The following is a 26611-nucleotide window of genomic DNA, read 5'->3' as shown; positions in this document are numbered from 1 at the left end:
CCAGGACAGTCCAGGAAGGACAGGGGACCCACAGCCTGGCCAGATGACTTGGGCCTCTGAGCAGTCACCCCTGGGGAGACGGAGTCTGAGGGCTAGCTAGCCCATCCCACTTGTGGTCAGGCTCCTTGCTCTGCACCCATGCGATGGCCAGACCAAGCCCCCGCCAGCCCTGGGCACAACATCCCCGAGGCCCCATCAGGGTCTGAACTGAGGGCCTGTGTGCACCTTGGCTGTGAGGATGGCGTCCTGCTCCCCGAGAAGGTCCATCTAGGTGGTAAGTACAGCCCCAGAACCCCAGCTGGGAGACCATGCTCCAGCAGGCCACGAAGACGCAGGGCAAGGCCCGTGGCCAGCACAGATGTGTGCCAACCTTGCCTGCCCATGCCAGGGTCTCAGAGGGCACAGGAGGGATCTGACCACAGCGCCAGGGGACATCACCCCCACCCCTGGGTCACTGAGGGTCTAATACTGGAGGCCGTGGAGAGGCCTGAACTCCCTGACCACAGGAATAGGGGGTGGCCTGTGTGGGAGGGGGCAGGAAAAGGACACACCCTGCAGGCAGCAGTTTGTGGAAATGTTTTAATTAGAGGATTCTTAGATACAGTGGTTAATCTATTGCCCACAATTCCTCACTAATTAGGCGCCTCATGCTGGGAACACACTCTCTTCCCTTACAGTAGAAACAGAATGATCACATTTCAAGTTCTCCTGTTACAAGATTCACATCTTTGTTAAGCCAAGAACTGTGGCACAAAAGGACATTTCATTAGCCAAAGTCACGACAATGTGCTAGAAACATCGATTACTTTAGAATGCTTTAACTAGAAAATATATTGCATTTCCATATATATTAACCATATACATGTGTAACTATTACTAAGTGTAATTCAGTCATTACAAAATAAGACATTCTGGGAGGGGCTATACACATATGACCCACCGCACCCCCCGCATTAGAAATAATCATGAACATCAAACCGAGAGCTCAGAAACCCAACAGACGTCCAGCTAAGCAAGTGAACAAGGCACTGGGCCCTCGGGCCATGCTGTCGGCTGAGGGGGCCACATTTCTTAGGGTGAACAGAAGCACCCCTTCCTGGCTGACCAGCTCTCCTTGTGTTCCTCATCCCTTTGGGGACCATCCCCACCTCAGTCTGTATGCCAGAACCTCAGGCAGCCTGGTTCTGACAAGGGTCCTTGGTGGGAGGGTGAGGCTGGTTGATACAGGGCCAGTTCTGGACCTCTGTACTTGTCAGCTCTGTGCTCACTGGGACCCAGAGGCCAGGTCCCCTTCTGTCACTTCCTGTCTCCATGTACGTACTTCCCCAGAGCCAGGACTCAGGACTCCTGAAGATCCGTTGTGGGCTCATGTTCCAGGGTTCTTTCTGAGAGCAGCCTCCTTGGGCTACCAGCTTCAGAGCGTTTCAGGAAACAGAAAGAACATGCGACAGTGGCCCTCGGAGCTGCTCGCTAGGGGTGGCCCGGTGCCCAGACTACCTGCACCCAGGGGTGGGGACTAACGCAGTGAGCATGGAGGGCCAGGATGCTACATGCAGAGGCCCAAGGGCAGTGCCAGATGTGAGGCTACATGCCATGGCTCAGCCAACCTGGCCTGGGTTTAGGCATCTCCTCCTGACGGCTCAGGCAGAGTGCGCTTTAGAAGAGTCTCGACACAAATTCCAACTTGACCAGATCTGAACTCCAGTGCTCTATAGCCCAAAGGCCCAGGTGGGGTGGACAGAAACCCCGGACACACATCATCTCTGTACACAGCACTATTTACAAAGGACCAGGACAGGTGCCACGCAGGACCCAGGAACAGGCAGCGAGACCTGCTGGGGCCGAAGGCGGTGCTCTGTGGGGCCTGCAGCTGTGGAAGGGGGGCGGGGAGACACCCCCTGAGGCTGCCTCCTCATACTTTTAATGACAATAATGCAACAAAAACCTTTATATAAACAGTTTATTTACTCTAAACAGCAACACAGACAAAACGCCATATAAACACAAAGGAAGTGATGCGAAAACAAGAGGCTGGCTGACTTTGGATCTGAGGCTTATAGCAACACAACCCGGGTTCTGCGGAGAGGAGGACAGAGGCGCGAGGGAAGGGGACAGGCCGATTCCTTTCCTTACAGCCAGCGGGAGGGTATGTAGCTCTGACAGGGGAAGCATGCCTGCACCCGCGAGCAAAGGGAACTAGCTCCTCAGGGACTCATTGAAGTATAAAAGTTTATCATTTTACAGCAGTTGAAATACTGACATCAATATTAAAATAAAAGCAAGTTTTACATAACAATCAAAATACAAAAGACTGAAGGAAGAGACCCTGTATGAAAAACTGGGCAATTCAGCAAGTGGAGAACTGTGTACCAGTGGCGGAAATGGAAAATGGCGCCCGCCCACCTCCCCTAGGTGACTATTAATTGTATAGAGCAACGCTAGATCTGCAAATGTTGTAAACAAGTTCTTGCCAAACCAATCCCTTCCTTTTGATGTTGCCGCAGGTCGCTGCTTATGAGGGTGCAAACTTCTTGGCTTGTGCTCGAACCCTTTTCTCATATTCCACTCTGTTTTGGCTGAGGAGGTCAAGAGAGAGACAGGTTAGAATAGCCTGGGCTGGAAGCTCTCAAGTCTAACCAGTGACCAGCAGGTTTCTCTCTTGTTTGAAACAGCATTAGTCATTCTGGAGAGAAAATACCGATTGCTCATCTAGTCTTCAATAACAGACACAGACATCTGCTGGGTTTTCCCAGGGCACTCAGTGCCGAGTGTGAAGGTGTGGAGGTGGGGGCCGCTTTCTGGTGGGCGGAGGAGGACCCCAGCTGGGACTCCAGTGTGAGATGAGCTGCCGAGGAAAGGGGGCTGGTGGGCACTGCCCCAGGCCAGGGGAGTGCAGCAAACTTGCCACCAGAGACCAGCTGCCACCAGGGGAGCACTGTGAGCTCGAGGCCCTTGGGTCCATGATGATATTTATGAACAGGGCTCCTTGACACCCCAGGTCAGAGGTCTCGTCACATACTTCAGGGGCTGGTCAGGAACCCGCCCTGGAGCTCAGGCGCAGTGCGTGCACTCATGCCCTAAGAAAGCCAGGGCTCCTTCTAAGCTGTGCTCGCAACAAGTATGGCCTCTCAAAGCACTGGTCCCTGCCCACGGCGCAGGCCCCGGGTTGAGGCACAGAGGGGCCAACAGAATTTCTCTTAGCTCTGCCCAGTGCAGACAACAGGCCCTGGTACCCCAGGCCTCCTCTCTAGTCTCTCTGGGGAAAGGCGGCAATGCCAGCACCAGGAGAGGCAGAAACTTGCCTGGAGCCTGCCCTGAGCTGGCGTGGTGCCCAGGTGCACAGAGTCCCGGGAGGCCAGTGTCAGCACCACGCCTGGCCGAGGGCCAAGAGTGAAGGCCAGAGGACAAGCTTCTGCCGCCCAGGCCGTGCTGCGAGCAGTCTGCGCTCCTGTGCTTCCACCCTGGCCAAGGGCCCAGACCCCCAGGGTGGAGGCAGCTAGCTAGGAAGGCTCTGGAAGGAGCTGGAGGCAATAGCAGAGGCAGCTCACTCCAGCCCTGCCATTTACCAAGCGAGGTCTGGCACAGGGTGTCTGCCCTAGAGCACCTGCCAGTGTAGGACATGCCCTGTGACCTTCCGAAAACACAAGAAAAGAGATCTGAAAAAAGAGATTAAGCTTATTTCACAAAAGGTGCTTTTAAACCAGATGCGTACAGGAGAAATAATGTCTCATTCCTGTGAAGTAGTGTATGATGCCATCTGGCACGTAAGGAGCTCGTAGTACAGAGAAGATGCTCCAATCCTGAGCAGGCACCAACTGGGAGCAGCCATTGGCACACAGCAGTGGCCCGCTGAACCCATGCTGCGAATGCCGCAATACTACAACTACACAGCGAGCGCCACCAAGGCACGTGCACAACTCGCCCAAGGCACCCCCCCACACACGGCCACACACCCAAGCCTGGTAGGCTCTCTCTAAGCCAGCAAGAAGACACTTTGGCTTTGTGGGCCGTGTGGCCTATTGCAATGGCTCAGCTCAAATACCAAGGACCCAAGTGGCCCTATTTACAGAGGCGTTAATGCAGACAGATGTTGCAGTGAAAACTACACAGCATCCAGTTCAAGGGTCAAGATAAGAGAACTCCTGGAGTTGCTCTTGCACAGCAGCCAAGTAAATTCAAGGCAGCTCCACTGGAATCACGAACAGCAATTCCCGGGGCTGGGAGGAGAAACTGACCCTGCCCAGGAGCGGCTTGCCACTCTTGGCCACAAGGGGGCGCCCCGGGCCAAAACTGGGCTGGACCCAGGAACTTAAAGCCATTTGGGGGAGGGAAGGGGGCACCTCTTGCAACCTGGTGCTTCTCTACAGATGAACTCAGGCCACCTGAGCAGCTCAGAGCTGCCTACCCGTTGCAATTCCAGAAACAGCCCCCCTTGGAAGGAACAAGCCCCTGCCCAGACCAGCTGGGGAGGCTGGCCAGGAAGGCCAGGGTCCTCCCCTGTCCACCCAGCCAGCCCCATGTACCAGGTTTAGCTCCATTGCTCACACTAAGAAATACCAGGCCCTCTTTTCCAGAGCACCCAGGTGACCAAGAGCAAGTCGAGCGCCACTGCCCTAGTGGACCATGCCCTTGGAGTTGCCATACTCAGGCTGGGCCCAAGGAGGGCACAAGTGGGAGGTCCGTAGCCTCTTCCTCCACACCCTTCCCTCTGAGCCGAAACGGGCTGCAGGAGGCACAGGGTTTGACTGGCGATATCCCATCAGGGGCAAAGTAGTCCAACAGGAGCCCATGTCATCTGACTGCCTCCTGCCAACCCCCACCAACATCGCTCTGGCCACACCAGCCCTGGCCGCCCATTCTTGCCACCATAGGCCCTTTGCACATGCAGCTCCTCCTCGGAAGCCTCCCTGGCCACCTTAGTCCCTCCTTTTCGGCACTGACCCCAGGTAAGCTGCCAGGTGAGCTTGTGTGTAGGCCACCCTCCTAGGCTGCTGGGAGGGTCATGACTACCCACCCACCCACAGCTTGCCTACTGCTCCCCTTCTTACAGGCAGCCTAGATAGGACTTCTGGGGAAGGCCGTGCAAGCTGACGAGAGAGGTCATGGCAAGAGGGGCCAGATCACTAACCAGTAAATTGTGTAGGCCTCTGCTTGAGCTGGATCTTGAATATTTGGTTCATTTAGAAGTTCCTGTATTCCTAATAAGATCTGTGTGAGAGAGAAAAACAAAGCAAGGTGGGAGGTCAGCAGATCAAAAGGCAAACGCTGGTCCTGAAGGAAGGTTGAGGCGAGGCCCTCATGCTGCATACCTGCTTAATTGTGATGGCTGGCCTCCAGTCCTTGTCTTCCTCGAGGATGGACAAGCACACAGTGCCCGAAGGGTACACGTTCGGGTGAAATAATGGTGGTTCAAATTTGCCTAGATCACATGGAGAAAGGGAAATGTATTTTGGTGACAGCTGTCCTACAGGATAATGTCCTGTCCTGATGAGCGCCCCCCCACCCTCCCATCTTCCCTGCACTGGAACACCTTGCTGGTCATCAGGCATTTCCCAAAAACTGCTTACAAAAACAAAACTGGCCACAAGGCAGGAGGAGGTAGGAAGAGGTAGGAGAGGAGCAAGTGTGCCTTCCAGTGGACTCAGGTAGAGCCACATCACTCCCCGGGGCCTGCTTCAGGACAGTGAGAGTCAGAGCGGAGCCCCAGGCGGCCTCCCCAGCCAGCCTGGACTCGGGAAGATGGGAAGGGGCTGCTGCAGCAGGTGAATAGGTCCTGGGGAAGCAGCCAAGGTCCTTCCAATGAGAGTTTATTTTCTTTTTAAAAATTAATACATATAAAAAGTTTGAAAATATAAAACAGGAAAAAAACTGCCATGAGCTCTACCCAGGGACCATTAACCACAGCTGACATTTTAGCATATTTCTTTATAACTTTTTCTGGGTACTTTCTCTTTATTTTTAAACATTAATTTTACCTAGAAAAGTGTAGCAAGTCTAGTACAGCCTGATGAATTACTGACAAAAACTAAATACAATCCACTAACATCAACAGCTTCTCAGAAAACTCCTTCATAGATCGCCCACTCCATTTGCCCAACTAAACCAACCTGTAATCCCAGAAAGGACGCCTTGAACTGTCTGCGCACAAACCACAGGAGGCTCTCCCCACTCTGCACTCATGGGTCACGTACCCTCACAGGGAGTGGCAGTTACTCACTCCTGTTGCTGCACAGCATCCACTGGGAGACTGGCCGCCCATGACTTGCCCACCTCACTGCAGGTGCACATTTTTTTAAAAAAATCTATTTTATTGATTTTTCACAGAGAGGAAGAGAGAGGGATAGAGAGTTAGAAACATCGATGATAGAGAAACATCGATCAGCTGCCTCTTGCACAACCCCTACTGGGGATGTGCCCGCAACCAAGGTACATGCCCTTGACCGGAATAGAACCTGGGACCTTTCAGTCCGCAGGCCGACGCTCTATCCACTGAGCCAAACCGGCTTCGGCTGCAGGTGCACATTTGAGTGAATACGAATAAAGCTGTGATTGTTCCTGGATGTGAATTCTGGTGAACACATGTGCATTTCCATGTGGAAATGCGGATCACAGGTGCCTGTGTTGAATGTGAATAGATACTACCAGTTTCCAAAGTGGCTGTACCCACTTACAACTCACTACTTCACAGTACTGCCAACACCTGGTGTATCAGCTGTGGATTTTGGCCATTGTTTTTTGTTGGTTTTTTAAAAAAATATATTTTTATTGATTCGAGATAGGAAGGGAGCAGGAGAAAGATAAAAATATCAATGATGAGAGAGAATCAATGACTGGCTGCCTCCTGCACGTCCCCTACTGGGGATCGAGCCTGCAACCCGGGCATGCCCTTGACCAGAATCAAACCCAGGACCCTTCAGTCCACAGGCTGATGCTCTATCCACTGAACCAAACCAGCTGGGCCCCCGACTTGGCCATTGTTAAATGAATCGTGGTTGCCTCTCATGGCTCTAAGTTGTATTTCCATGATAACCTCTGAGGGTGAGCACCTTTCATTTACTGGGATAAACTGGCTACTTCTTTGGAGAAATTCTGTGTGTTTTTTTTTTAAAATATATTTTATTGATTTTTTACAGAGAGGAAGGGAGAGGGATAGAGAGCTAGAAACATCGATGAGAGAGATGATCAGCTGCCTCCTGCACACTCCCCACTGGGGATGTGCCTGCAACCAAGGTACATGCCTTTGACCGGAATCGAACCTGGGACCCCTGAGTCCACAGGCCGACGCTCTATCCACTGAGCCAAACTGGTTAGGACGTGGAGAAGTTCTTGTTCAAGTCTCTTGTACACTTTTCTATTGGGTTGTCTCATTGATTTGTAGGAGCTCTTACATATTCTGGATACAAGCCTTATGTCAATTACATGTCTTACAGATATCTCCTCCCACTCTGACTTTGCATTTTTGCTCTTTTAATTGTACATTTGGTGAACACAAGTACCTAATTTGAATTTTTATTGATCTCAGAGAGGATGGGAGAGGGAGAGAAACATCAATGATGAGAATCATTGATCAGCTGCCTCCTGCACGCCCCCTACTGGGGATCAAGCCCACAACCTGGGCATGTGTCCTTGACTGGATTCGAACCTGGGACCCTTCAGTCCACAGGCTGATGCTCTATCCACTGAGCCAAACCAGGTAGGGCCCTAATTGGAATTTGATCTGATTTATCAATCTTGTTTCTTAGCTAAAAAAGTATACCAATGATGAATACAAGCATTCCCTAAGCCCCTCAGCCCCACTTCCGTCTCTCCTGGCTTTCTTCCATATGAAGTCCCCTCCTGACTCCTCACATCATTCACTGCATGGCCTGTTGACCTTCAGAAAAGGACTCCAGCATAAGCTCCTCTGTGTCTGGCTCCTCCCACTCAACATCACATTTGGGAGACTCATTCCTGCTAAGCACTTGTAGATCCCTCATTCTTGCTGCTGCACTGATTTACCCATTCTATTCTGAATGGACACTTGGGTTGTCTCCAGCTTTTGGCCTTTACAGAGAGTTGTCATAAACATGCTTGTCCATGCCTTTTGGTGAACATGTGTATGCATTTCTACTGAATATTTACTTGAGTTGAACAGCTGGGTCCTAGGGTAGGGATAAGTTTAGCTTCAGTAGACATGGCAAACAGCTTTCCAAAGGAAATGTTCAAAATTTACTCTTTCTCTAGTGCACCTATGTGGGCTTCTGCTGCTCTGCAGCCTCAGTTATCTGCCTGTTCACTCTGTGGCTGTAACTGGTAATTTTCCGGTAATGAAGTTAGGCATCTCTTTCTGTGCTGATTGGCCAGGTGGACAACCTCTTGCCAAGGGCCTGTTCCATCAAATGGTTGTCTTTTTCTTATTGATTTGTAGAGGCTCTTGATATACACACTAATAAAAGAGAAATATGCAAATTGACCATCACTTTGCAACACCCACCAGCCAATCAGGAGTGGGTATGAAAATTAACCCAACAAAGATGGTGGCAGCCATGCACCACCCTCCCTCCCCCAGCCACTCTGGGCTGTCTGGGCAGAGCGGCCGGGTGGGGTGGGACGCCTGCTATGAGGAGGAGTGCAGTGGGCGGTGGGCGGAGGGAGCTATAGGAGCGGCGCTCCGGCTGGAGAGAAGACTGAAGGCGGCAGCCAGAGCCAAGGCCTGGGTTCCGGGTGCCGGAGGAAAACTGGTGACGGCAGCCAGGGGAAGGAAGGCCTATTGCACGAATCTTCGTGCAACGGGCCTCTGGTATTCAATATAAGTATTGATACATAGATACAATTTTCTCCCCTCTTCACTGTCAGTGGTGTCTTTTGGTGAAGAGATGGTCTTAATTTCAGTGTAGTCCAATCCATCATTTCCCCCCTCTGGGGGAAAAGCACTTTTCATGCTTTCCTGGTTAAGAAAGCTCTGCCTACCCAAGTCATGAAGACATCCTCCTGTCTTCCTCTAAAAGCTGTACTGTCCCACCCGCCTTCCCACTGGGCAGCACAATCCACCTGGAAGGCTTTGGTCTATAGGGGGAAATTGAGTTCTCTATTCTCCCACTGGGACAATCGGCTATCCCAGTCCGTGCATTAGAAGACCAACCTCTCCCCATGCATTGCAGTGTCACCTCTCATAAGTCACTCCATTGTACACCTGTGTTTTTCTGGACTCTTTGCCATCTCAACTACTATGTTTCTTTAGGAGGTCTCAACCGGATTCATGTCTTGCCTGTCCTGCTAACAGGTCTTGGAACTTTTTCCCAGTGAGTCCCAACTTAGGCTGCACCATCCTCCCCTCCTAGAACTCCAAGAGCCACAGCAAGTCTTGGCACTCTGCATTTCCTACATTTTATAGCCTGTGTGTGACAATTTCCACAAAAATCTGCTTAGATTCTGACTGGGATTACGCTGAATTTGTAGATCAACTTGGAGAGACCTGACATCTTCATAACAGCGTGCCTCCTGATTCATAAACTCGGCCCATTTCTCCAGTTCTCTCAGAAATGGTTTAGTTTCCAGTATAGAGGTCTTCAATGTCTTTATTGGATTTACTCCTAGGTACCTGATGCTACTATAAAAGGTACAGTTTAGAAACTTTCATTTGTAGCCCTAGCCGCTTTGGCTCAGTGCATAGAGCATCGGCCTGCAGACTGAAGGGTCTCAGGTTCGATTCTAGTCAAGGGCACGTACCTGGGTTGCAGGTTTGATTCCCACCCCCAGTTGGGGTGCATGTGGGAGGCAACCAATCGATGTGTCTCTCTCACATCGATATTTCTCTTTCTCTCTCTGGCTCCCTTCCACTCTCTCTGAAAATAAATGAAAAAAAGAAAAAAGGAAAAAAAAAAAAGTCCCTTGGGTGAGGATTAACAACAACAACAAAATAATAATAAAAAAATATTTTCATTTGTTGCAATAGTATGGAAATGGTTTTTATAAGTTAACCTTTTATTCAGCAACCTTAATAAACAGCCTCAGAGTAAGATGGTCTATGGTGTAAGTCTTCCTTTTCCATTTCTCTGCTGGGATTTCTTAATCTTTTTTTTTAAAAAAAAAATATATTTTATTGATTTTTTACAGAGAGGAAGGGAGAGAGATAGAGAGTTAGAAACATCGATCAGCTGCCTCCTACACACCCCCTACTGGGGATGTGCCTGCAACCAAGGTACATGCCCTTGACCGGAATCGAACCTGGGACCTTTCAGTCCGCAGGCTGACGCTCTATCCACTGAGCCAAACCGGTTTTGGCGTCTGCTGGGATTTCTTTTTCCTACCTTGCTACATTTGCTTGGAATTCCACTATAATGTTGCATAGAAGTAATAAAAGCAGCTACAATTTATCTCACTTCTTATTTAAAGTAATACCTACACATGACACACACACAAAAAATTCAAACAGCAAAGAACCACCCCAAATGAAGTAAGTCTCCATCCCAGTGGTTATGCTATGAATTGATAATTTAAGTAAGTCTTTTTTGCTAGATGCTATTTCAATGGGAAACATACTTCTCTCTCTTAAATCACTAACCACGAGTTAACATGTAGTCTTGCCTTCCCACATGCCGGGCACTTTCTGACACACTGAGGTGCATGCCAACTCATTCAATTAACCAGCTGTGGACAGTATTTGTTGATTTCTAGTTGCCGAGGGGGAGAGACTTGGTGCCTTCTCCCCCTCATCCCGAGTTTTGCTAAACTGTATCAGGATGGTCTACCTGTGGCCCTGTTTTAAACACGGCCTTGGCCTTTTCTTTCTGCCGCCTTCTCTGTTGGCTTAAGTGTGCTATCCATCCAGGCTACAGATGCAGGCACGAAGTTGGGTGTGAAATTTTAACAGATGACAGGTCACAGCAAAAAAACCCTCTGATTAAGGTTCTGAATGGTGCTTCTCTTGCATGTCCATCCCCATCCGGGGCAGGTATGCTGTGGCCTCATCCCTGACAGGCACTGAGGTTCAGGAGCCTCACCTGGATCCCATCAACATTCATGCCAGGGTCTGGGAGCTTCCCAGTTGTAGAGCGAAGCCTGGAGACTTGGTCTGTTAGGTGCACCTCCCACCCCGGGGCTAGAAACATTCAGCTGCACAGTCAACCGTAAGGATCAGTGTGACGTAGCCACAGGGATCCGAGCAGCGGGGCACCCTGTGTGGAGCAGAGTGTGAAATAACTGACACCCCCCGGAGGCCAGCTCTCTGAAGAGGACTCAGATCTCTGCTGGAGCATGATCAAAGCCAACCTTTGAGGACTTCGTTGTACTTACATTTCGGAGGTGAGGATGGATAGTCATCTTTGAAGAGCATGCGTAGTTTAAACAAGCCTCCTTCCCAAGGGGTCTGTTGGGAAATGAAGCTGTGATTAGATGTGCGCCACCTCTTACTGCGGAGGCCCAGGAGGAGAGGGTCATGCTGCTGCTACACAGCCCCCAGTAACCTGCCCATAGCTCAATGACCCCACAACAGGACTGGCGGGACCCCCATGAGCCACAAGGGCCAATGGGAAGGAGTCCTCCCTGGAGAGGAACAGACAAGCGGCCCAAGGCGGGGATCAGGGTCTGTACTTGAGCAGCCAGGTAAGGACTGAAGTGAGCTCAAATGCAGATCCCCTCCCTCAGGTCCCGCCTGTCCCTCACCAGCCTCCAGCTCTTCAGTCCAACACTCCTTCCCAACTGGGAGGGAGCCGGCTACAGTCCACCAGCCTCACTCACCCTAAGATAAGGGGCCATGTATGGGTTCAATGGAGGCTGGGTTGCATGCTGGGCCCTCAACAGAGTTTCAGTTGAAGCAAACCCAGACCAAATTTTCTTGTGGACAAAGTCCTAATCCTGCTGGTTCAATGCAAGGGAAGGAGACTGTCAAGAAAACACCGTGGCTGAGCATCGTGGATTCTCATGAGAGACCATGGAGGGGGGAAGTGGAGGCAATGAGGCCGCACACAACCCAAAAGCCTCAGGGGTCTTTCCTTCCCTTGGAGTCACTGGGAAGAGCCATACATTGGGCTGTTGGAGACCCTCACTCCCTAATGCCTCAAATGCACTGGTTCTAAACGGCCCAGATCACTCAGCGGAGCCAAGAAGGCACCACCCTGGAGGACTGTGGCTGTCTGTGAAGGACATATGGGGCCCCATGCAGCCACCATAGGTGGTCATGGATTTGCAACCAGTTCAGGCTCACACACCCAGGATAAACCTGAAGGCCCGCATGGCACCTACAGCCCCTTTCCCATCCTGTCTCCAAGACTCCCTTTGCTCCCAAAGATGCAGCAGGATCTGGGCCTACTACCCCTGCCGAAGCTCAGTTCCTTCATTCAGAAAAACTGCCAGGGGTGGGTGGGGTGGTGCCACGTGTCACACTAACCTTGTGCCACCATTTCATGTCCCCTGGCTGTGTGATCATGACGTTATGCACACTTGAACCTAAGTCCTTGTGAAGGGTTGAAGTGTTCCCAACAGTCCACCCCACACCTGAGCATGGGTGCTTCTTACCCCTTTTTTCCCTGGAATGGCACACTCCCAGTTCATGAGGTTCATCGTGCCGTCGGGGTTTTTTGTTGGGACAGCTACAAAACCCTGAGAGAAAACCACACACAAGCACATCAGCTCTGTGGCAGCTCATCTTAGCTGCCCACAGGAACCCTGTGCCTCCCACCCCCGTCAGGGAGATGATCCACTGAGCTACGTGAAGAAATAAAGCCTTCCTTACAAATGGGTGGTCTTTTCTCCAAGCTTTCCTCTCCTGGGCGAGTCTGCTGAGGGCGATCCCCGACATATTCAAAGTCCTAAAAGAGACAGCAGAAATGGGATCAGAAGGAAAACCTGGTTCCTTCAGCCCCTTCCCTCACACCTGCTCAGTGAGCAGACTTGTTTCCAAGAAAAGCGGGTAAGTGAAGGCTCTCACATGGACCACAGAGATCATGTATGCGCTTAGCAAGCGGCCCCACCCAGCGTTTGGACAGGCATCAGGCCCTGACTCCAGCCTTCTCCTACAGGCTTGGGCCTCCTGGACACCTCCATGTGGGTGCCTTACTTGTCAACTGCCGAGCCCCGGGGCTCCACGGCACCCCTCATGCTCCATTACATGGTGACACAGTGTTTCAGAAAGGCGAAGCCACAGGCTTGGGTCTCAGAGCTGCTAGGTGCTGTGCAGGAAGGGATGCCGAGTACTCCCAGCAGACACCTGGCACCGGTGCCCCCCATCCCCCACTTTAGTCACACCCAGCAGTGGGGGTCCAGTCCTACCATCATATACACAGAAAAAGCAGGACCAGGTGGGGATACCCAGAATGCTGGCTTGAGACCTGGGAAGGGCAGGGATGAATCGCTTCCCTCTCCTGGTGCAGGGATGTGGGGGTGCTGTCAGCCCAACTTAGAATCAGGGCTCAGAATTCAGATTCAGGCCTAGCCAGGATGACCCTTATTCTTGAAGGCAACCAAGTGGAAAAGTGCACCAGGGCAGAGGGCAGCTCAACTGCATTGTGGACAAGTCCAGAGACAGCTCACCTGGCCCCAGCAGCCGACAGACCCACGTGTCACCAGGGTCCCAGGCTCTTTCCTCTGCCCCCTCCACTTTCTCATCCTATAGCCCCACCCTGGCACTTCACAAACAACTAATGGATCAAGGCCCGTCTCCCATTTACTTTGGGAAAGGCAACAAAAGTGAAGCAGGCTAACAGAGCTCAGGAACTCCTCAGGAGCACCAGGCAGGAGTGAGAAGATCTCAGCAGGCCTGGACCACAGACTCTCAAGGCTTAGTGCCTTTAGCTGTTCAAATTAACAGCCTGGAGCCCTCAGGTGCCTGGCACACCAGACCAGACTGCAGGGCAGTGAATCTGCAGAGGTGACATGGTCACAAAACCTGCTGGAGAATTTGACCCCAAGTGTGCTTGTTGGTCCTCAAAGTCCAGGGAAACACTGAAGATACCTTGGATTAAGTCCATGCATTTACCATAAACAAGGCTTTCACAAGACAAATGGTCACCAGCAGCTTCCCCAAGCCTTCAGCTTTATACTGAGGCTAGGGGAGAGGTCTCCTCTCTACCTCTGCAGGGAAAGGTCCAGCACAAGTGCCTGAGAACAATGTGGGGTGCCCTCCACAACTACAACAGGGCTCTCAACCCTGTGTGGGAAAAACATCTCCAGCAGGACATCGCTCGACAGCAGCCGCGCTTTCCTGCCCAGCCTCCACACAGGCCTGTTCTCGAGATAGGAATGGAGGTCCAGAAGAACCTGCCCCTTAAGACCAGAGCCTCAACACAAACCCAGGTGGTCTTCTGACCAGTGGGTGGGTGGCAGGACTACTTTCTCTCCTGCGCTTAGTAACTACTATTTCAACCTCCCCTCCCACCCCACCCTACCCCACCCTACCCCACCCCAGGCTGATCTACAACTCCCTCAGCAACCCAAATCTCGCCCTTCATCCCAGTATCCACACCACCTGGCTGTCCTGCACATTCCCTCCCCCCAGGCTCAAGGCTCCCCTATTTGTGGATGAGGTGTTAGGTCAGGCCAACAGTTCAACAACAGGCATCACATACACAGCCCAGGCCTGAGGCCACATGGAGTCAGGAACTCTGGAAGGGCCCCAGTGCTCTGGGTGTTGGGCAGCTCTTGAGACTATTTTCCCAAGAAGTAGGCACAGAAGGAGGGTTTGGGATTGCCATTGCAGAAAAGCACTGTCGCCTCCAACCCCACCAAGGAACCCAGTTACTATATAAACCGCCAGACCAACTGGATGTGGTGTGCCCTCAAACCTGTACATTTACTTTGGGAAAGGCAACAAAAGTGAAGCAGGCTAACAGAGCTCAGGAACTCCTCAGGAGCACCAGGCAGGAGTGAGAAGATCTCAGCAGGCCTGGACCACAGACTCTCAAGGCTTAGTGCCTTTAGCTGTTCAAATTAACAGCCTGGAGCCCTCAGGTGCCTGGCACACCAGACCAGAAACAGGTACGCTTATGTTATCACAAGGAAAGTGGGGGGAAAATCAAAGCCCTTCAGTCAAGGGCAACAGGTGATAGATGACCAATTTGGACTGTGGTCCCTAGCTCCAGCACTGTAACTCCAGAACACACCTTTATCCAACCTCAAGATTAGGTCCAAAGTAGAGTAACACCAGGCTTGCACCCAATAGAACTGCTCACTGCACCACACAACCCCAAGCTCTGGTCTGCCCATTTCTTCCCCAGGGGGTTTGACCAAACCAGAGGTGAGAGCCTGACAGGATGCTGCGCTGCCCCAGGGTGGAGGTGGGGGTGTGGGCTCACAGGGGAGGAAATGCTGGAGATGCAAACAGCACTACGGGGATGAGAGGCACTTGCTTTCCAATAGCAGCCAGGTGGCCAACCAAGCACAGCCTGCAGCAACCTGGCAGGAGGCTGTTCCAGGCAACATGGTTCAGGAACAGAAGGTCCTGGTGGGCCAGAGGAGAGTGGAAGGGTAGGCTTGCATGAGGGACGTGAGAGCCTCCGGGGTGGTGCGCAGAGGAGCAAACCAGCAGCTTCTGTCAGAAGTGGGCAGTGACAGTGATGACTGGGAGGCTTGAGTTGTACCCTGATGTTGGAAAATTAGTCATTTCTCAGTTTCTCTAAGTCTTCACTTCAACTGGTTCTAAATGGCATGACCCATGTCATCCATATCCCCACCTCCAGGTTTGAGGGCACAGCACATGCTAGCCTCCAAAGTACTGCCCCCTGCCCCCAGAGGGCAGGCCCCTCATCGCTGGCTATGGCATAGCAGACAGCACAGGCTGGCAGGATGCTTCTGCTGAGTTAACACAAAAGCTCAGTGACCAAAGACAAGCAACCTGGTAAGCACTGTTTAAGTGAGGCATAAGGAAGGCCCTTAGCCAGGCATCAAAACTGGTTTCTGAAGCCCAGGCCAGCTCTGGAACACTGAGCAACCATGGATACTGTGCAGGGCCACACAATGCTCAGAGGGGCTGAGGCCAGCAGGGTGATCCCAAGCGTAGCCTGCCTCCTGCTGACCCCGTGCCAGGACCCGCCTCTTCTGCTCTGAGGATGGAACAAAGCTGCACACGGAGACCCTGTCCTAGTGCCTCGCTGTGGTTGTCCCAGGTACGAAAGGCTAATAATGAGCGGCAGTTCACAGGAGTGCCAATGGACCAGATCAGGCACTAGTAAGATTCTTCCCACCATCAGGGCAAAGAGCTACAGGTGTTTACCTGCGGTGTCCCAGGCAGGCACGAGTCTTCAAGATGGTGCTTCCACTCCTGGTAACCTTTCCAGTCCAGGGGAAAGCAGCCAGTTTGTTACATTTTAATTACAAAACAGAAGCGCTCATTCAGAATCCCACTTAAAACTGACTCTGCCTTCCCCAACAGAGAGAAACATAAGGAGCAGCTAAGGCTGCAACTTGTAGATGCAAAGATAAAATATCTACGAACTACTAGAGACAGCCTGCGGGACAAAGGCTTAGTGGGGAGGTCTGCCCACGAACCCACTCTTCTCAGATCAGTTCTGCTGGCTGACAGCAGAGACTTCAGACCTACTTACTGGCTTTGTGAGTGTAGCAAGTTGTTCATCTCCCCCACCTTCAACTTCCTCATCTGTAAATGGGCGATGGTACCCTGACCCCACAGGTGGCCCAGGTTGAAACAAACACAAACGCCCTCAGGGGGAAGGTATGCACTTTGCCTATCTAAGCACCCGGCCTCAGGTCACCCCTCTGCCCAAGCAGCACTTCCTGTTCTTTCTCGACAAACCTCCCAGGATCCCAGGCTGTTTCGGAAGCAAGGTCCCGAACCTCGAGGCGCACCAAAGACACAACAGCACGCACAATTCACCCCTAAACCACCCAAAAGGTCACAAGCAAATCAGGACAAACTAGTACCCATCTCCTTTGTCTGATGGATATGTGCTCTACCTAAAGGTAACGATTCCATACATTTAGAGCTACATTTAGAGCTATCCTCTTGAAAAAGAAACAAAGCTAACTTCGCAAACAGTACAGTAACTTTGCAAACCGAGGAGCTAAGCATGCTTTCAAAATATACAAACCAAACCACTTAAAACTGATTTAGGAACGAATGCAAGCCGTGATCCTCATTCCCTTCCTTTCCTCCTACTCACGAAAATATCAGTTCCAAGCTCCCTTCAACTGGTAGAAAGCAATCTTAAAAACAAAAGAAAACTCTCCCTCCAGCGAAGTGATGTTCAGGGTCCCACCAACGGCAAGTGGAGCTCTTTAGAGGCGCAAGAAAACTCAGACTTGTTTTGAATTTTAGACATCATCCCCGCCCCCCACCCCCAATCCAACCAGCAATTTTGCAATCCAAGACTTTTAACTCTCGCTGCTGGGCCTCTCTGCCCGGCTGGAGAGCGCCACAGGTTTGTGTGCGGACCCGTGACCCAGGAAACGCACGTCCCTCAATGGAGGGAAAGCTCCTGTCAACCCCGCCTCGGCTCCCCGGCCGCACCGCGAGCCCACGCCGGAGGGGACGCCAACACTTTCACAAGGGAAAGCGACGGGAGCCCCAAGGCCGGGACGACGCCGAGGCCGGGCCAGCCGGGTCGCGCCGTAGCCCGCGGCGTCAACAGCTCCCAGGCGGACGGTTCCCGGGCGCGGGGTCGGGGTCAGGTCGGGGGGCGCGCAAGAGGCGGGGGTGGGGGCCCAGGGGACCGTGGGTGGAGGAGCCCGGCCCGACGGCGGCGGAGGCCCGCGCCCCCGAGGTCTGGCCCCCGTCCCGCCGCCGCCGCACCCTGCGCGCCTTCCACCTGGGCTCACCTAGGGCGGCCGCGGCCCGGCGAGCGAGGCGGACGAAGCGGCGGCGACGGAGGCGGCGCGGCACTTCCTTTGTCTCGGGACTTCCCTCCCGAGCCCGCTCCGCGCGCAGCCCGAGCGCTCCGAGGACCCCGGCGCGGGCGGGGCGCGGGCGGGGCTTGCGGGGTCTGTCCGCCGCGTGCCTATATCTCGTGCCGCCGCCGCCGCCCGGCGTCCCGAGCGGCCCTCGCCACCGCATGCCACGTGCTGCCTGCGCCCCGCCGCCACGCGTCCGCGCCCCAGGCTCGCCCAGGGAGCCCAGCCGGGGGGCGGCTTTCCAGTCAGGCGGCGCCCTGGACACCTGTGCTCTTAAAGGAGCCGCGTCCACAATGTGAGGGACTGTCTGCAAATTCCCCTTCGCGATGCGCGCGTCCACTCGAGGACACGCCGGTAAGCAGCGGGGGGAGGCGGAGACCGAGATCTTCAAGGGCTCCCCGGATGCCCCGCGGGCACCTTCCCGGGCACGAGTCCCATTGGTCTCCTTAGGGCTAAGGCCCAGGGTTGAGGGACAGAGGACACCGAGGCCTAAGGAACCCCAGAAGCGTCGCAGCACGGTGGCGATCCTCCGATTACGGCATCCTGTGAAACCCTTTGTAATTGGCCAGTTCGGAGCGCTGGGTGGGGCGTATATCGAATCCGTCCAATGAGCTGACCCGGTACAAACGGCCCCGAGCGGGCCTGACCGACGGGGAGAGAAGTGCAGACACTCCCTAACTCTGGTGTTGGCCCAGAGGGAGGGGTTCCGGAGCTGCGGGCGGGCGGGGAGGGGCCACCCCCCCACCTTCCCCCCCCGCCCCCCGCAGCTGCAGTCCGGGTCTGGGGCCCACCCCTAGCCCCCGTGGGAACGTAGGCCCTCGCTGGTCCCTCTAGGCACCTCCCGGTGGAGACGCCCCCAGCCCCAGCCCCAGCCCCCGGGCCCGCTTCGCTAGCCAAACCCCAGCTCTGGATGGGGAGAGGGCGCCTGATAGGTCAGCCTGCTCAGCCCGTCTGTGGGCGTTTTGGGATCAGGCAGCGGTGGGTGTGGAGGGCTTCTGGGCGCAAGAGGCGGGGGTGGGGGCCCAGGACAGCGGAGGCTACTTGCTTTCACTCACTCCTCCCCCCCCCCCTCCGCCCGCCCCCCGCCATCTCTCTTCTTTCTCTCTCCCTGCTTCCTTCCCCTAGAGTCTCCTATTTGGTCTTGTGCTGACACTGTTGGCCTCCCGGGACAGGGACCACACAGGTCGGATACTCTATGGTCCACATCTGGCTCAGTGCTCTTAGCAAATGCCGGGGGATGAATTCCATGTGCTCCCAGCATTCCTGTTACTCTGGGGGAGTAAAGTGAGGCTGGGGGTCTTGTGGGTGTGGTGGCTCTGCTGGGCTGAAGAGGGGTTTGATAGGGTAATTCCTGGTCAACAGTGGCCCAGAGAGAGGGCCTGGTGGTAGTGACCAGGGTCTCAGGTGACAAAGCCAGAGGGCCTGACCCCCTTGAACAAAATGTGAGCATTCCGAATCCATGCAGAGGCTGAATTCCAAAGGGGCTGCCCGCTTCTGGGTTCCCTAAGCTGGGGACGTGGCCTCCATCCTTCCCTTCAGCCAGGCAGCTGCAGTTGTCAACTTTGGGGTGCAGGATCCTCAGGGATTTGTGTGAGTCACCTGTTCTCGGGGCTCCCAGCTTTTAGTTCATCGGTGGTCCTGGAACTGGGCATTGTAACAATCGCCCCAGGAGGGCCTACTGCACAGCACATGGCTCCTGAGCTACATTTGAAGAAAATAGCTTCCTGTGGAGGCATAAAGGTCTCTGCTTCCCCATCTTTCTCATTCAGATTCCAGGAGGTTTGCACAGGGCTGCATGGGGACCGCGCCCAGCAACCGGCAGTGGCCAGGTAAAAGGTGGTGGCCATTGCTGGAGTAAAGAGAGGAGAACCAGGCCCACGTGAGCTCAGCTCAGCTCAGGGGGGCAGAGAGAGGGTAGTGCTGACCAGGTGGGAGTGGCCTTGGGGGTAATGAGGGGTGTGGTTTGGGGCATGTGGTTGTGGAGGGCCTGGGCCAGAGCCTGTGGGCCATGAGTAGTCATGGAAGGTTGTGGAGCAAGAGATACAAGACAGTGACCTGGTTCCGTTTGTGTGTGGTGAGGGGATATTTGGAGATGGAGGAGACGTGGCCCCTCAGCCCTGGTTGCTGAGTTCCAACCAGCAGAGAGAACTCCCATCCTGGTGGAAAGCAGTGTGAGGCCCAAAGGCCCTCACGCTGGAAGGAGAGTGTGGGGACTGGTGGAAGGAGGAGGGAGCAGTTACCTGGAGGGTGGGTTGGAGGAGGGCAGGGGGTGGGCAGAAGGCTACCTCATCTGGTATCCTCAGCCCAGGAGCCTGCACCCTGGCACACATGCTCTTTTTTATTTATTTTTTATTTTATTGATTTCAGAGAAGAAGGGAGAGGAGGGAGAGATAGAAACATTAGTAACTTTAAACAGTATTTGCACATCAGATTTTTAGTTATTGGCTTATGTTACTTTTAATTTTCTGAAGAACTTATTTGGAAGTTTTTATAGATCACTGATTAAAAACTGAGATGTTAATACTTACTAAAATGTAATGTTTTAAAAATAATGATAATTAAAAAAAACATCAGTGATGAGAGAGAATCATTGATTGGCCGCCTCCTGCACGCCCCCTACTGGGGATCGAGCCCGCAACGCAGGCATGTGCCCTTGACCAGAACTGAACCCAGGACCCTTCAGTCCACAGGCCAATGCTCTGTCCACTGAGCCAAACCGGCTAGAGCAGCACATATGTTCTTGGTGATGGCTTGATCATCCATTCGCAAGTCAATTCACAGCATTTATCCGGCACTCAAAGAAGCCTACTGCTGTGTTGTAGACAGGGCTACATGGCAGGGACCAGGGGCAGCATCCACGAGCTGAGAGCGGCCCCTTGCTGACAGCTAGCGAGGAAGCTGGGACGTTGGACCTTCAACAGCAAGGAGCTGAATGCTGCCATCCCCAGTGAGTTTGCAGAAGGTTCCTGAGCCTCAGGAGAGGCCTGGAGAATGCAACCCCAGACTTTCACTACTCTGAGCAGAGGACCCTCCTAAGCCTGGGCTCCTGCTGCACAGAACCTGTGATAACAGATGTGCCTCATTAAGAACTGCTAAGTTTGTGGTGATTGGTTACAGGGTAATAGCTAACTAATACACCTGGTTTAGACAGGGTGGTCAGGGAGGTCTGTGAGGGGGTGACCTCCAAACATCTGAAGGGGGAGCAGCATGCAGCTGTGGGGAGAGCTGGGGAAGAGACTTGGGTAAAAGGAGCGGGAGGTGGGGTGAGCAGGGAAAGGCTGTGTGGCTGGGGAGAGTGAGCAGGGGGAAGGGTGGGATGGGATGGGTTGGAATTTCCAGTGTGCTAACGAGTATGCTGTGTGTCCAAAGTGCATCAGGAGAGAGAGGGGATTTCATTGGGTTCAGCCCCCTGGGTACAAAGGAGAAACTGAGGCTTGCAGAGGGTGAGGGCTCTGTGGATAGTCAGTGAATATAAAACCCAGGAGAAAGATTCTGGCTGATTGTCCCAGGTCAGATGCCCACCCTGTGGGAAGGGGGCAGTATGATTGGAAGCTGTCTGGAGTAGGAGCAGGACTCCCAGCTCTCCCTGGTGCCTCTTGGGGGCCAAGCTGTGGGCACATAGGTTTGTGTGCAGGGGCCCCTGCTCCAGGGGCTGAATTAAAAAGGAACAAGATTATATTAACTCAACAGCCTAAACATAAGAGCCAAAACTATAAAACTCTTAGAAGAAAACATAGGAGAAAATCTTCATGACGCTGGATTTGACAACAATTTCTTGGCTGTGACACCAAAAGCATAGGCAGCTAACGAAAAGAATAGATAAATTGGACTTCATTAAAATAAAAAACGTGTGCATCAAAGGACACAGTTAACAGTTGTAAAAAGGGATCCCACAGAATGGAAGAAAATATTTGTAAATTACATAGCTGATGAGGGGCTAATATCTATACCATGTAAAGAACCCCTTCAACTCAACAACAAAAACAAACAAACAAACAAAAAACACACACAAACAGCCCAGTTCAAAAATGGGCAGAGTCTGAACAGACATTTCTCTAATGAAGATATACAAGCACCAACAAGCACATAAAAAGATGCTTAACGCCTTTAGTCATTATGGAAATGCAAATCAAAGCCACCAAAAGATACTACTTCACACCCGTTAGGTGGTTATTATATCTTAAAGATGGAGAACATTGGATGTTGGTGAAGATGTGGCGATATTGGAAGCCTTGTGCATTGCTGGTGGTTACGTAAAATGGTGCAGCTGCTGTGCAAAAGCTGGACTCATCTCCTGGGGCATCCATCCTCGGAGGATCAAGAATCTCAACTTCCTGCTCTGGGGAGGGGGGTGCATGCAGACTGCAAGGGGACCCTGGGGGAGGCACTGGACTTGTGCCCGCTGTCCCCTCTCGCAGGCTTCCTCTCCTCCATCCTAGCATGGTGCCCTTGCTTCCTCCTGGCTCCAGCTGCGTTTGGGACACACCCTGGGTCTCCGAGGGGCTCCCTGCCCTGCAGCCCAGCCTGGCCAGGCTGAGCCGTTCACAAAGGGTTCCTGTGTAGCAGTGACTTGGCTGTGACTCTGGTCCCACTGCCTCCCTTCCAAGAGGCTCTTTTTGCAAGGGAACCCTCTGTCCCCAGTGGGGTACCCCTCTCCCCTACTTGGCTCCTCAGCTCCTGGCCTGACCCCACAGGGCACAGCAGCACATTCTGGTGGTCCCAAGCTGGGATGCTGGGGTTGAGTGAAGGTATCATGCACCCCCAATCTGTGCACGTGTGAAGCTGGTCAGCTGGTCTGGACCTTGCTCAATCCCATCCACTGGGTGGTTCCTACATTAGAACAGAGGAAGGAGCAAAGTCTGGAATGGGCTCTGTCTACCTGGGCCATCACTCATGGGTGTTAGTGCTTTTCCATGCCCCCCAAGAGAAAGGAAGATGGTTGTTGAATGCCATCATTGCCAACTGCCAGATCAAGTCACCAAAGAGAGAGGCTGTGACCAGGCTGAGCATTCACAACCTGGCGGCAGCTCTCCTCCTGCTGTGTGTCCCTCCCAGCCACAGGGGTTGGGGACCAGGAGAGGGGATCTCCATTTCTGCTCCAGCCTGGCCGGCAGGTAACTGAGCCGTCAGGGCTAGACGTAGCTGAGTGTTTCCACTGAGAGTAGAGAATAAAGGACTTACTGGTGGAGCTGGGACGTCCCCCTCACCGCTGTGCAGGAAGAACCTGGTACTAAGTTTGGCCTCCGAAACTCCTGAAACAGAAGAAAAAGGCTTGGAGCAGAAAGCAAGGGGTGGTGGCCTGCCTTCTCTCTCCAGACTCATTCCCACCTGGTCATACATGTATTGCATGCATGTATTCATTCATCTCTCCCTGCTTATTGAACATGGGGCCGGGGAAGGGGTTGTTTGTTTTTATTCAATGAGAGAGAGGGGAGGGGAGGGGAGGGGAGGGGAGGGGAGAGTTACTGCACTGGGCGCACCTAGAAGTACCAGTCCTCATGCCCTGCAGGCGCACGCGCTCATGAATGCATTCCCAGAGCCCTCTGCTCAACCCTGGCCCAGCATCTCCCCGGATGCCCCGTCAGACTCAGCCCCCCATGAGTAAACGAGGCCTTTTGAGGATCCCAGAGCCGCTGCCAGCGGTCGTCCGTGCCCACCTGGGCGAGGCAAGTCTCCTCTTTCACGGCAGCCATCTCACCCTCAATCCGGGAGGCTAAGGTGCAGAGACCTCTGACTCCGCCCAGATCATTCCTCCGCCCCGGCCCGCCCCCCCCCCCCCCGCCCCCGCCTCAACACACACCCACCTCGACCTCCCTGCCTCCAGGCCTTTGCCCACACAGCCCCTCTGAGGGCTCGCCCTTCCCTCCCCCAACACTGCAGCTAGGTAACCCCCTCTTCATTGGTCTAAATCCCCTCCCGCTCCCCCAGCCTCTGGAAATCCTCCCAGTTTATACTATGACCATCTGTTTGGCGAGAGGGGGGTAGCGGGGGGTGGGTGAGTGAGTCTGCCTCCCAACCTGCGCCCAGGTTATAGAAGGTGTTCAAAATATGCCAGGCGGAAACGTGCAAGAAGCCGGAGCCTACCTGGCTCGGGTTATTCTAATGTGGCATCAGCGTTCCCAGGCCCTGGCGCCTTTGGCCGCCAGGTGGCAGCAAAGCTCCCGCAGGTCCCAAGTGGCAGCAGCAATCAAGGCAGGTTCAGCCCAGCACCACTGAGGTAGCATTTGTTAGCTTACTCATCTAGGTAACAGCACGTGTTAAAAGGAGGCTTTTCGTCACAACTGGATAGGGACAGCCATCCTATGCCTTCCTGGCACCCATAGGAACAGCGCGAAACAGGTCACGCTAATTTATACAAGGACAGCGTCACCTGCCCAGATTCGGGCCCCTCCAGTTCTTTCTTGTTAAAGGTGGCAGAGCGGGAGGGAGAGAGGCAGGACACCCAGACTTGGTAAGGTGTTAAAGTAACCACCTTGGCCCAAACAAAGCAGAGCCTTTTCGTTTGCTTTAGTCAGAAGGATTTTACAAGAAACAAGAATGCCTTCCTCAGTCATTAATTCAAAATTATTTAATGCAGGCTGCTTGTACCCCCAAGAAACATCTGTGGACACGTGTTCTCCATGTTCCTACTCTGAACGACGTGCTTAGAGTGGACACCAACATGCTCCAAGGCCATCGTGACATGTCGCCTCCCGGTTTCCCGGTGCTCTCCTTCTACATCCTGGATTCCAGGTCCCAGTGAGGCGCAGACCTCAGGTGCCCGGCCCTGCGGCTGAGCTGGGTCTTGGTCCCTGGCTGCCCGGCCCCACGGAGGGAGATGGCCTCAGAGGGCAGGACACCCTGCCTAGAGCTCCGAAGCGAAGCAGGAAGGTCAGCTTAGCCACATCAGGGGCTCTCCTGCCTCAGGGCCAGCCCTGCCATCTTCCCTGTCCACCAGGGCCCCTCCCGGGAGATGACAGCCATGTTTGCCACTTCCCCGGCCGTGCCCACTGGCTCCCCCCTGGCAGGCTGCCATGCTGACTCGCCTCCCATGTGCTTTCTCCAGATAATGAGCTCAAACCTGCGAGTGTCCCCCCACGTCCCGCGTGGTTCAGGGTTCAGGTTCAGGGTTCAGGCTCTGGAGGAGGCCGCGCGCAAATGAAAGGGACAAGACAAGAAATAATAATAATTTGGAAATTGGGGGCCAGGCGGAAGCCCAAGGGAGGACTCCGCTTCCCGCTGGCCTAGCCATCCTTTTATTCAGTTTGGGACACACCCATAGCCCTTAGGCAGGCAATTCCAGTAACAGGCAGACTATCTTCTCAGTAAGGATTTACATGACTATTTGGTAGGGAACTTGCTTCAGCTACCATTGTCTCCACTAAATAGTCGGTGCATAGCTCTGACCTTTGCCAGAGCTCAAGGTCTCCAGCTTTCCGGGTTCCTTGTCCACACCTCTCTGCTAGTGAAGACAATGGGCGGTTTCCCACACAAACCCCTGAGGGGTCTCCAACATCATGATATTCTTTGTTCCCTTTGAGACAACCGATTCTTACTCAATGTGTGTTTGTGCTGTGTGCCCAGCGTGGAACTGGGGTACAAGGTGTCACGAGTAAGAACCCATCCCTACCACCCCCAGAGGGAACAGTCCAGAGGTGCAATAGCTGAGCAAAGAGGGGCTTGCCTCACAGTGAGAGTCACGTGACTAGGGGATGGGGGAAAGGCCTCTCGGAGGCCCAGAGGCCGGCAGCTCCTGGAGGCAGTGCTGGGAGGCCAGGGAGGCGTTTTCCAGAGCCAATGGCAAGGGCTATGCAGTCAGAGAGGGAGGGGCTGGAGGGTGATTCAGAATGGCCAGGGTCACAACAGGGACCCGCTCCAGCAAGGAGCTTCGATGTTGTCCTGTGGGAGGTGGAGGTGGGAAGGGTTCTGGTGACGTGAATGGGTTTGTGTTCTAGTGGATCTCAGAGTGCACAAGAGGTCAGAACCTAGAGGGAGACCAGCTGACCCTTGATGAAATCGGGGGTGGGGAGATTTGGTGGCCCAGACAGGGAAGAGGAGAGAGGTGGGTGGGTGGAGGGATAGCTAGGACTTGGCCTTGTGGGGGTGGGAGAGCAGGGGAGGTCAAGGGTGACACCCGGCCTTGAGGCTGGCTGGCTGGGAGCAGGAGGTCCCACGGGGGAGGCTGGGGGTTGCAGGTCTGTGGAGCACGTTGGGTTCCGAGTGCCATGAGACACCCCGTGCAGGTGCAGGGCTGGGCATCCTTGCTGTGCAGGTGTAGCTGAAGCCCCAGGATGGAGGAGACCACCCCGGCGGGTGGCCGGAGGGCAGCAAGGCCTGCTGTCAGGCGGACTGAGCTCACCAGCATTCACAGGCGGACTGAGCTCACCAGCATTCACAGGCGGACTGAGCTCACCAGCATTCACAGGCGGTGGCAAGTGGCTCTGCAGAGGAGCCAACAGAGGATGCACACTGGGCAGGTGGGAGGTGGGCCAGCACCAAGGAGAACAGAGCAGCCGGGGATGGCCCTGGCAGGGCAGGCAGCCTGTTCCGTTTGGTTTTAAAATTGAAAGTCCCCTCCCATGTGACCCAGCAAGTCTGCTCTTAGGTATAGACTCAAAGGAACTGAAACCAGGTCGGCCCACGGGAACATGTCAATGAATGTTCATGGCATTACCATTCGCCACAGCCACCAAGTGGGAACCACCCGCAGGTCCATCAACAGCCACACGGTTACCGAACTGGTCCGCCCACACAATCGACTAATAGGAGGCCATGAAAAGGAACGATCAGGGCTGGGGAGGGACACGGGAAG

At 53.7% G+C, this 26611-nt stretch overlaps 1 protein-coding gene across 2 annotated transcripts; it reads right to left on the bottom strand.

Annotated features, from left to right (window-relative positions):
* Nucleotides 1–1942: 1942 nt before the first annotated feature.
* Nucleotides 1943–17900, bottom strand: UBE2I (ubiquitin conjugating enzyme E2 I). Of its 2 annotated transcripts, none has more exons than XM_079785999.1 (7): nucleotides 17749–17900; nucleotides 12713–12788; nucleotides 12496–12579; nucleotides 11275–11347; nucleotides 5310–5419; nucleotides 5129–5208; nucleotides 1943–2576 (listed from the first exon to the last, which is right to left on the bottom strand). In XM_079785999.1, the coding sequence occupies exons 2-7, from the start codon at nucleotides 12776–12778 to the stop codon at nucleotides 2513–2515; spliced, it is 477 nt and encodes a 158-aa protein (XP_079642125.1). In that variant the 5' UTR covers nucleotides 12779–12788; nucleotides 17749–17900; the 3' UTR covers nucleotides 1943–2512. The 2 variants fall into 2 exon arrangements, with proteins under 2 accessions (XP_079642125.1, XP_079642126.1); XM_079786000.1 differs by lacking the exon at nucleotides 17749–17900 and adding an exon at nucleotides 16187–17062.
* Nucleotides 17901–26611: the final 8711 nt, after the last annotated feature.

The sequence above is a fragment of the Cnephaeus nilssonii genome (genome assembly GCF_951640355.1).
Source record: "Cnephaeus nilssonii genome assembly, chromosome: 2".
Taxonomy (NCBI): domain Eukaryota; kingdom Metazoa; phylum Chordata; class Mammalia; order Chiroptera; family Vespertilionidae; genus Cnephaeus; species Cnephaeus nilssonii.
This window is presented reverse-complemented; position numbering and strand designations above follow the sequence as displayed.

What these genes read in the sequence shown, in the direction of transcription:
- UBE2I (XM_079785999.1), bottom strand. Translation starts at nt 12,778, where the DNA reads ATGTCGGGGATCGCCCTCAGCAGACTCGCCCAGGAGAGGAAAGCTTGG. An exon ending in GGAGAAAAGACCACCCATTT is followed by an intron (nt 12,580 to 12,712) that starts GTAAGGAAGGCT and finishes GTTTTCTCTCAG; the next exon opens with GGTTTTGTAGCTGTCCCAAC. An exon ending in GAGGCCTACACAATTTACTG is followed by an intron (nt 2,577 to 5,128) that starts GTTAGTGATCTG and finishes TGACCTCCTCAG; the next exon opens with CCAAAACAGAGTGGAATATG.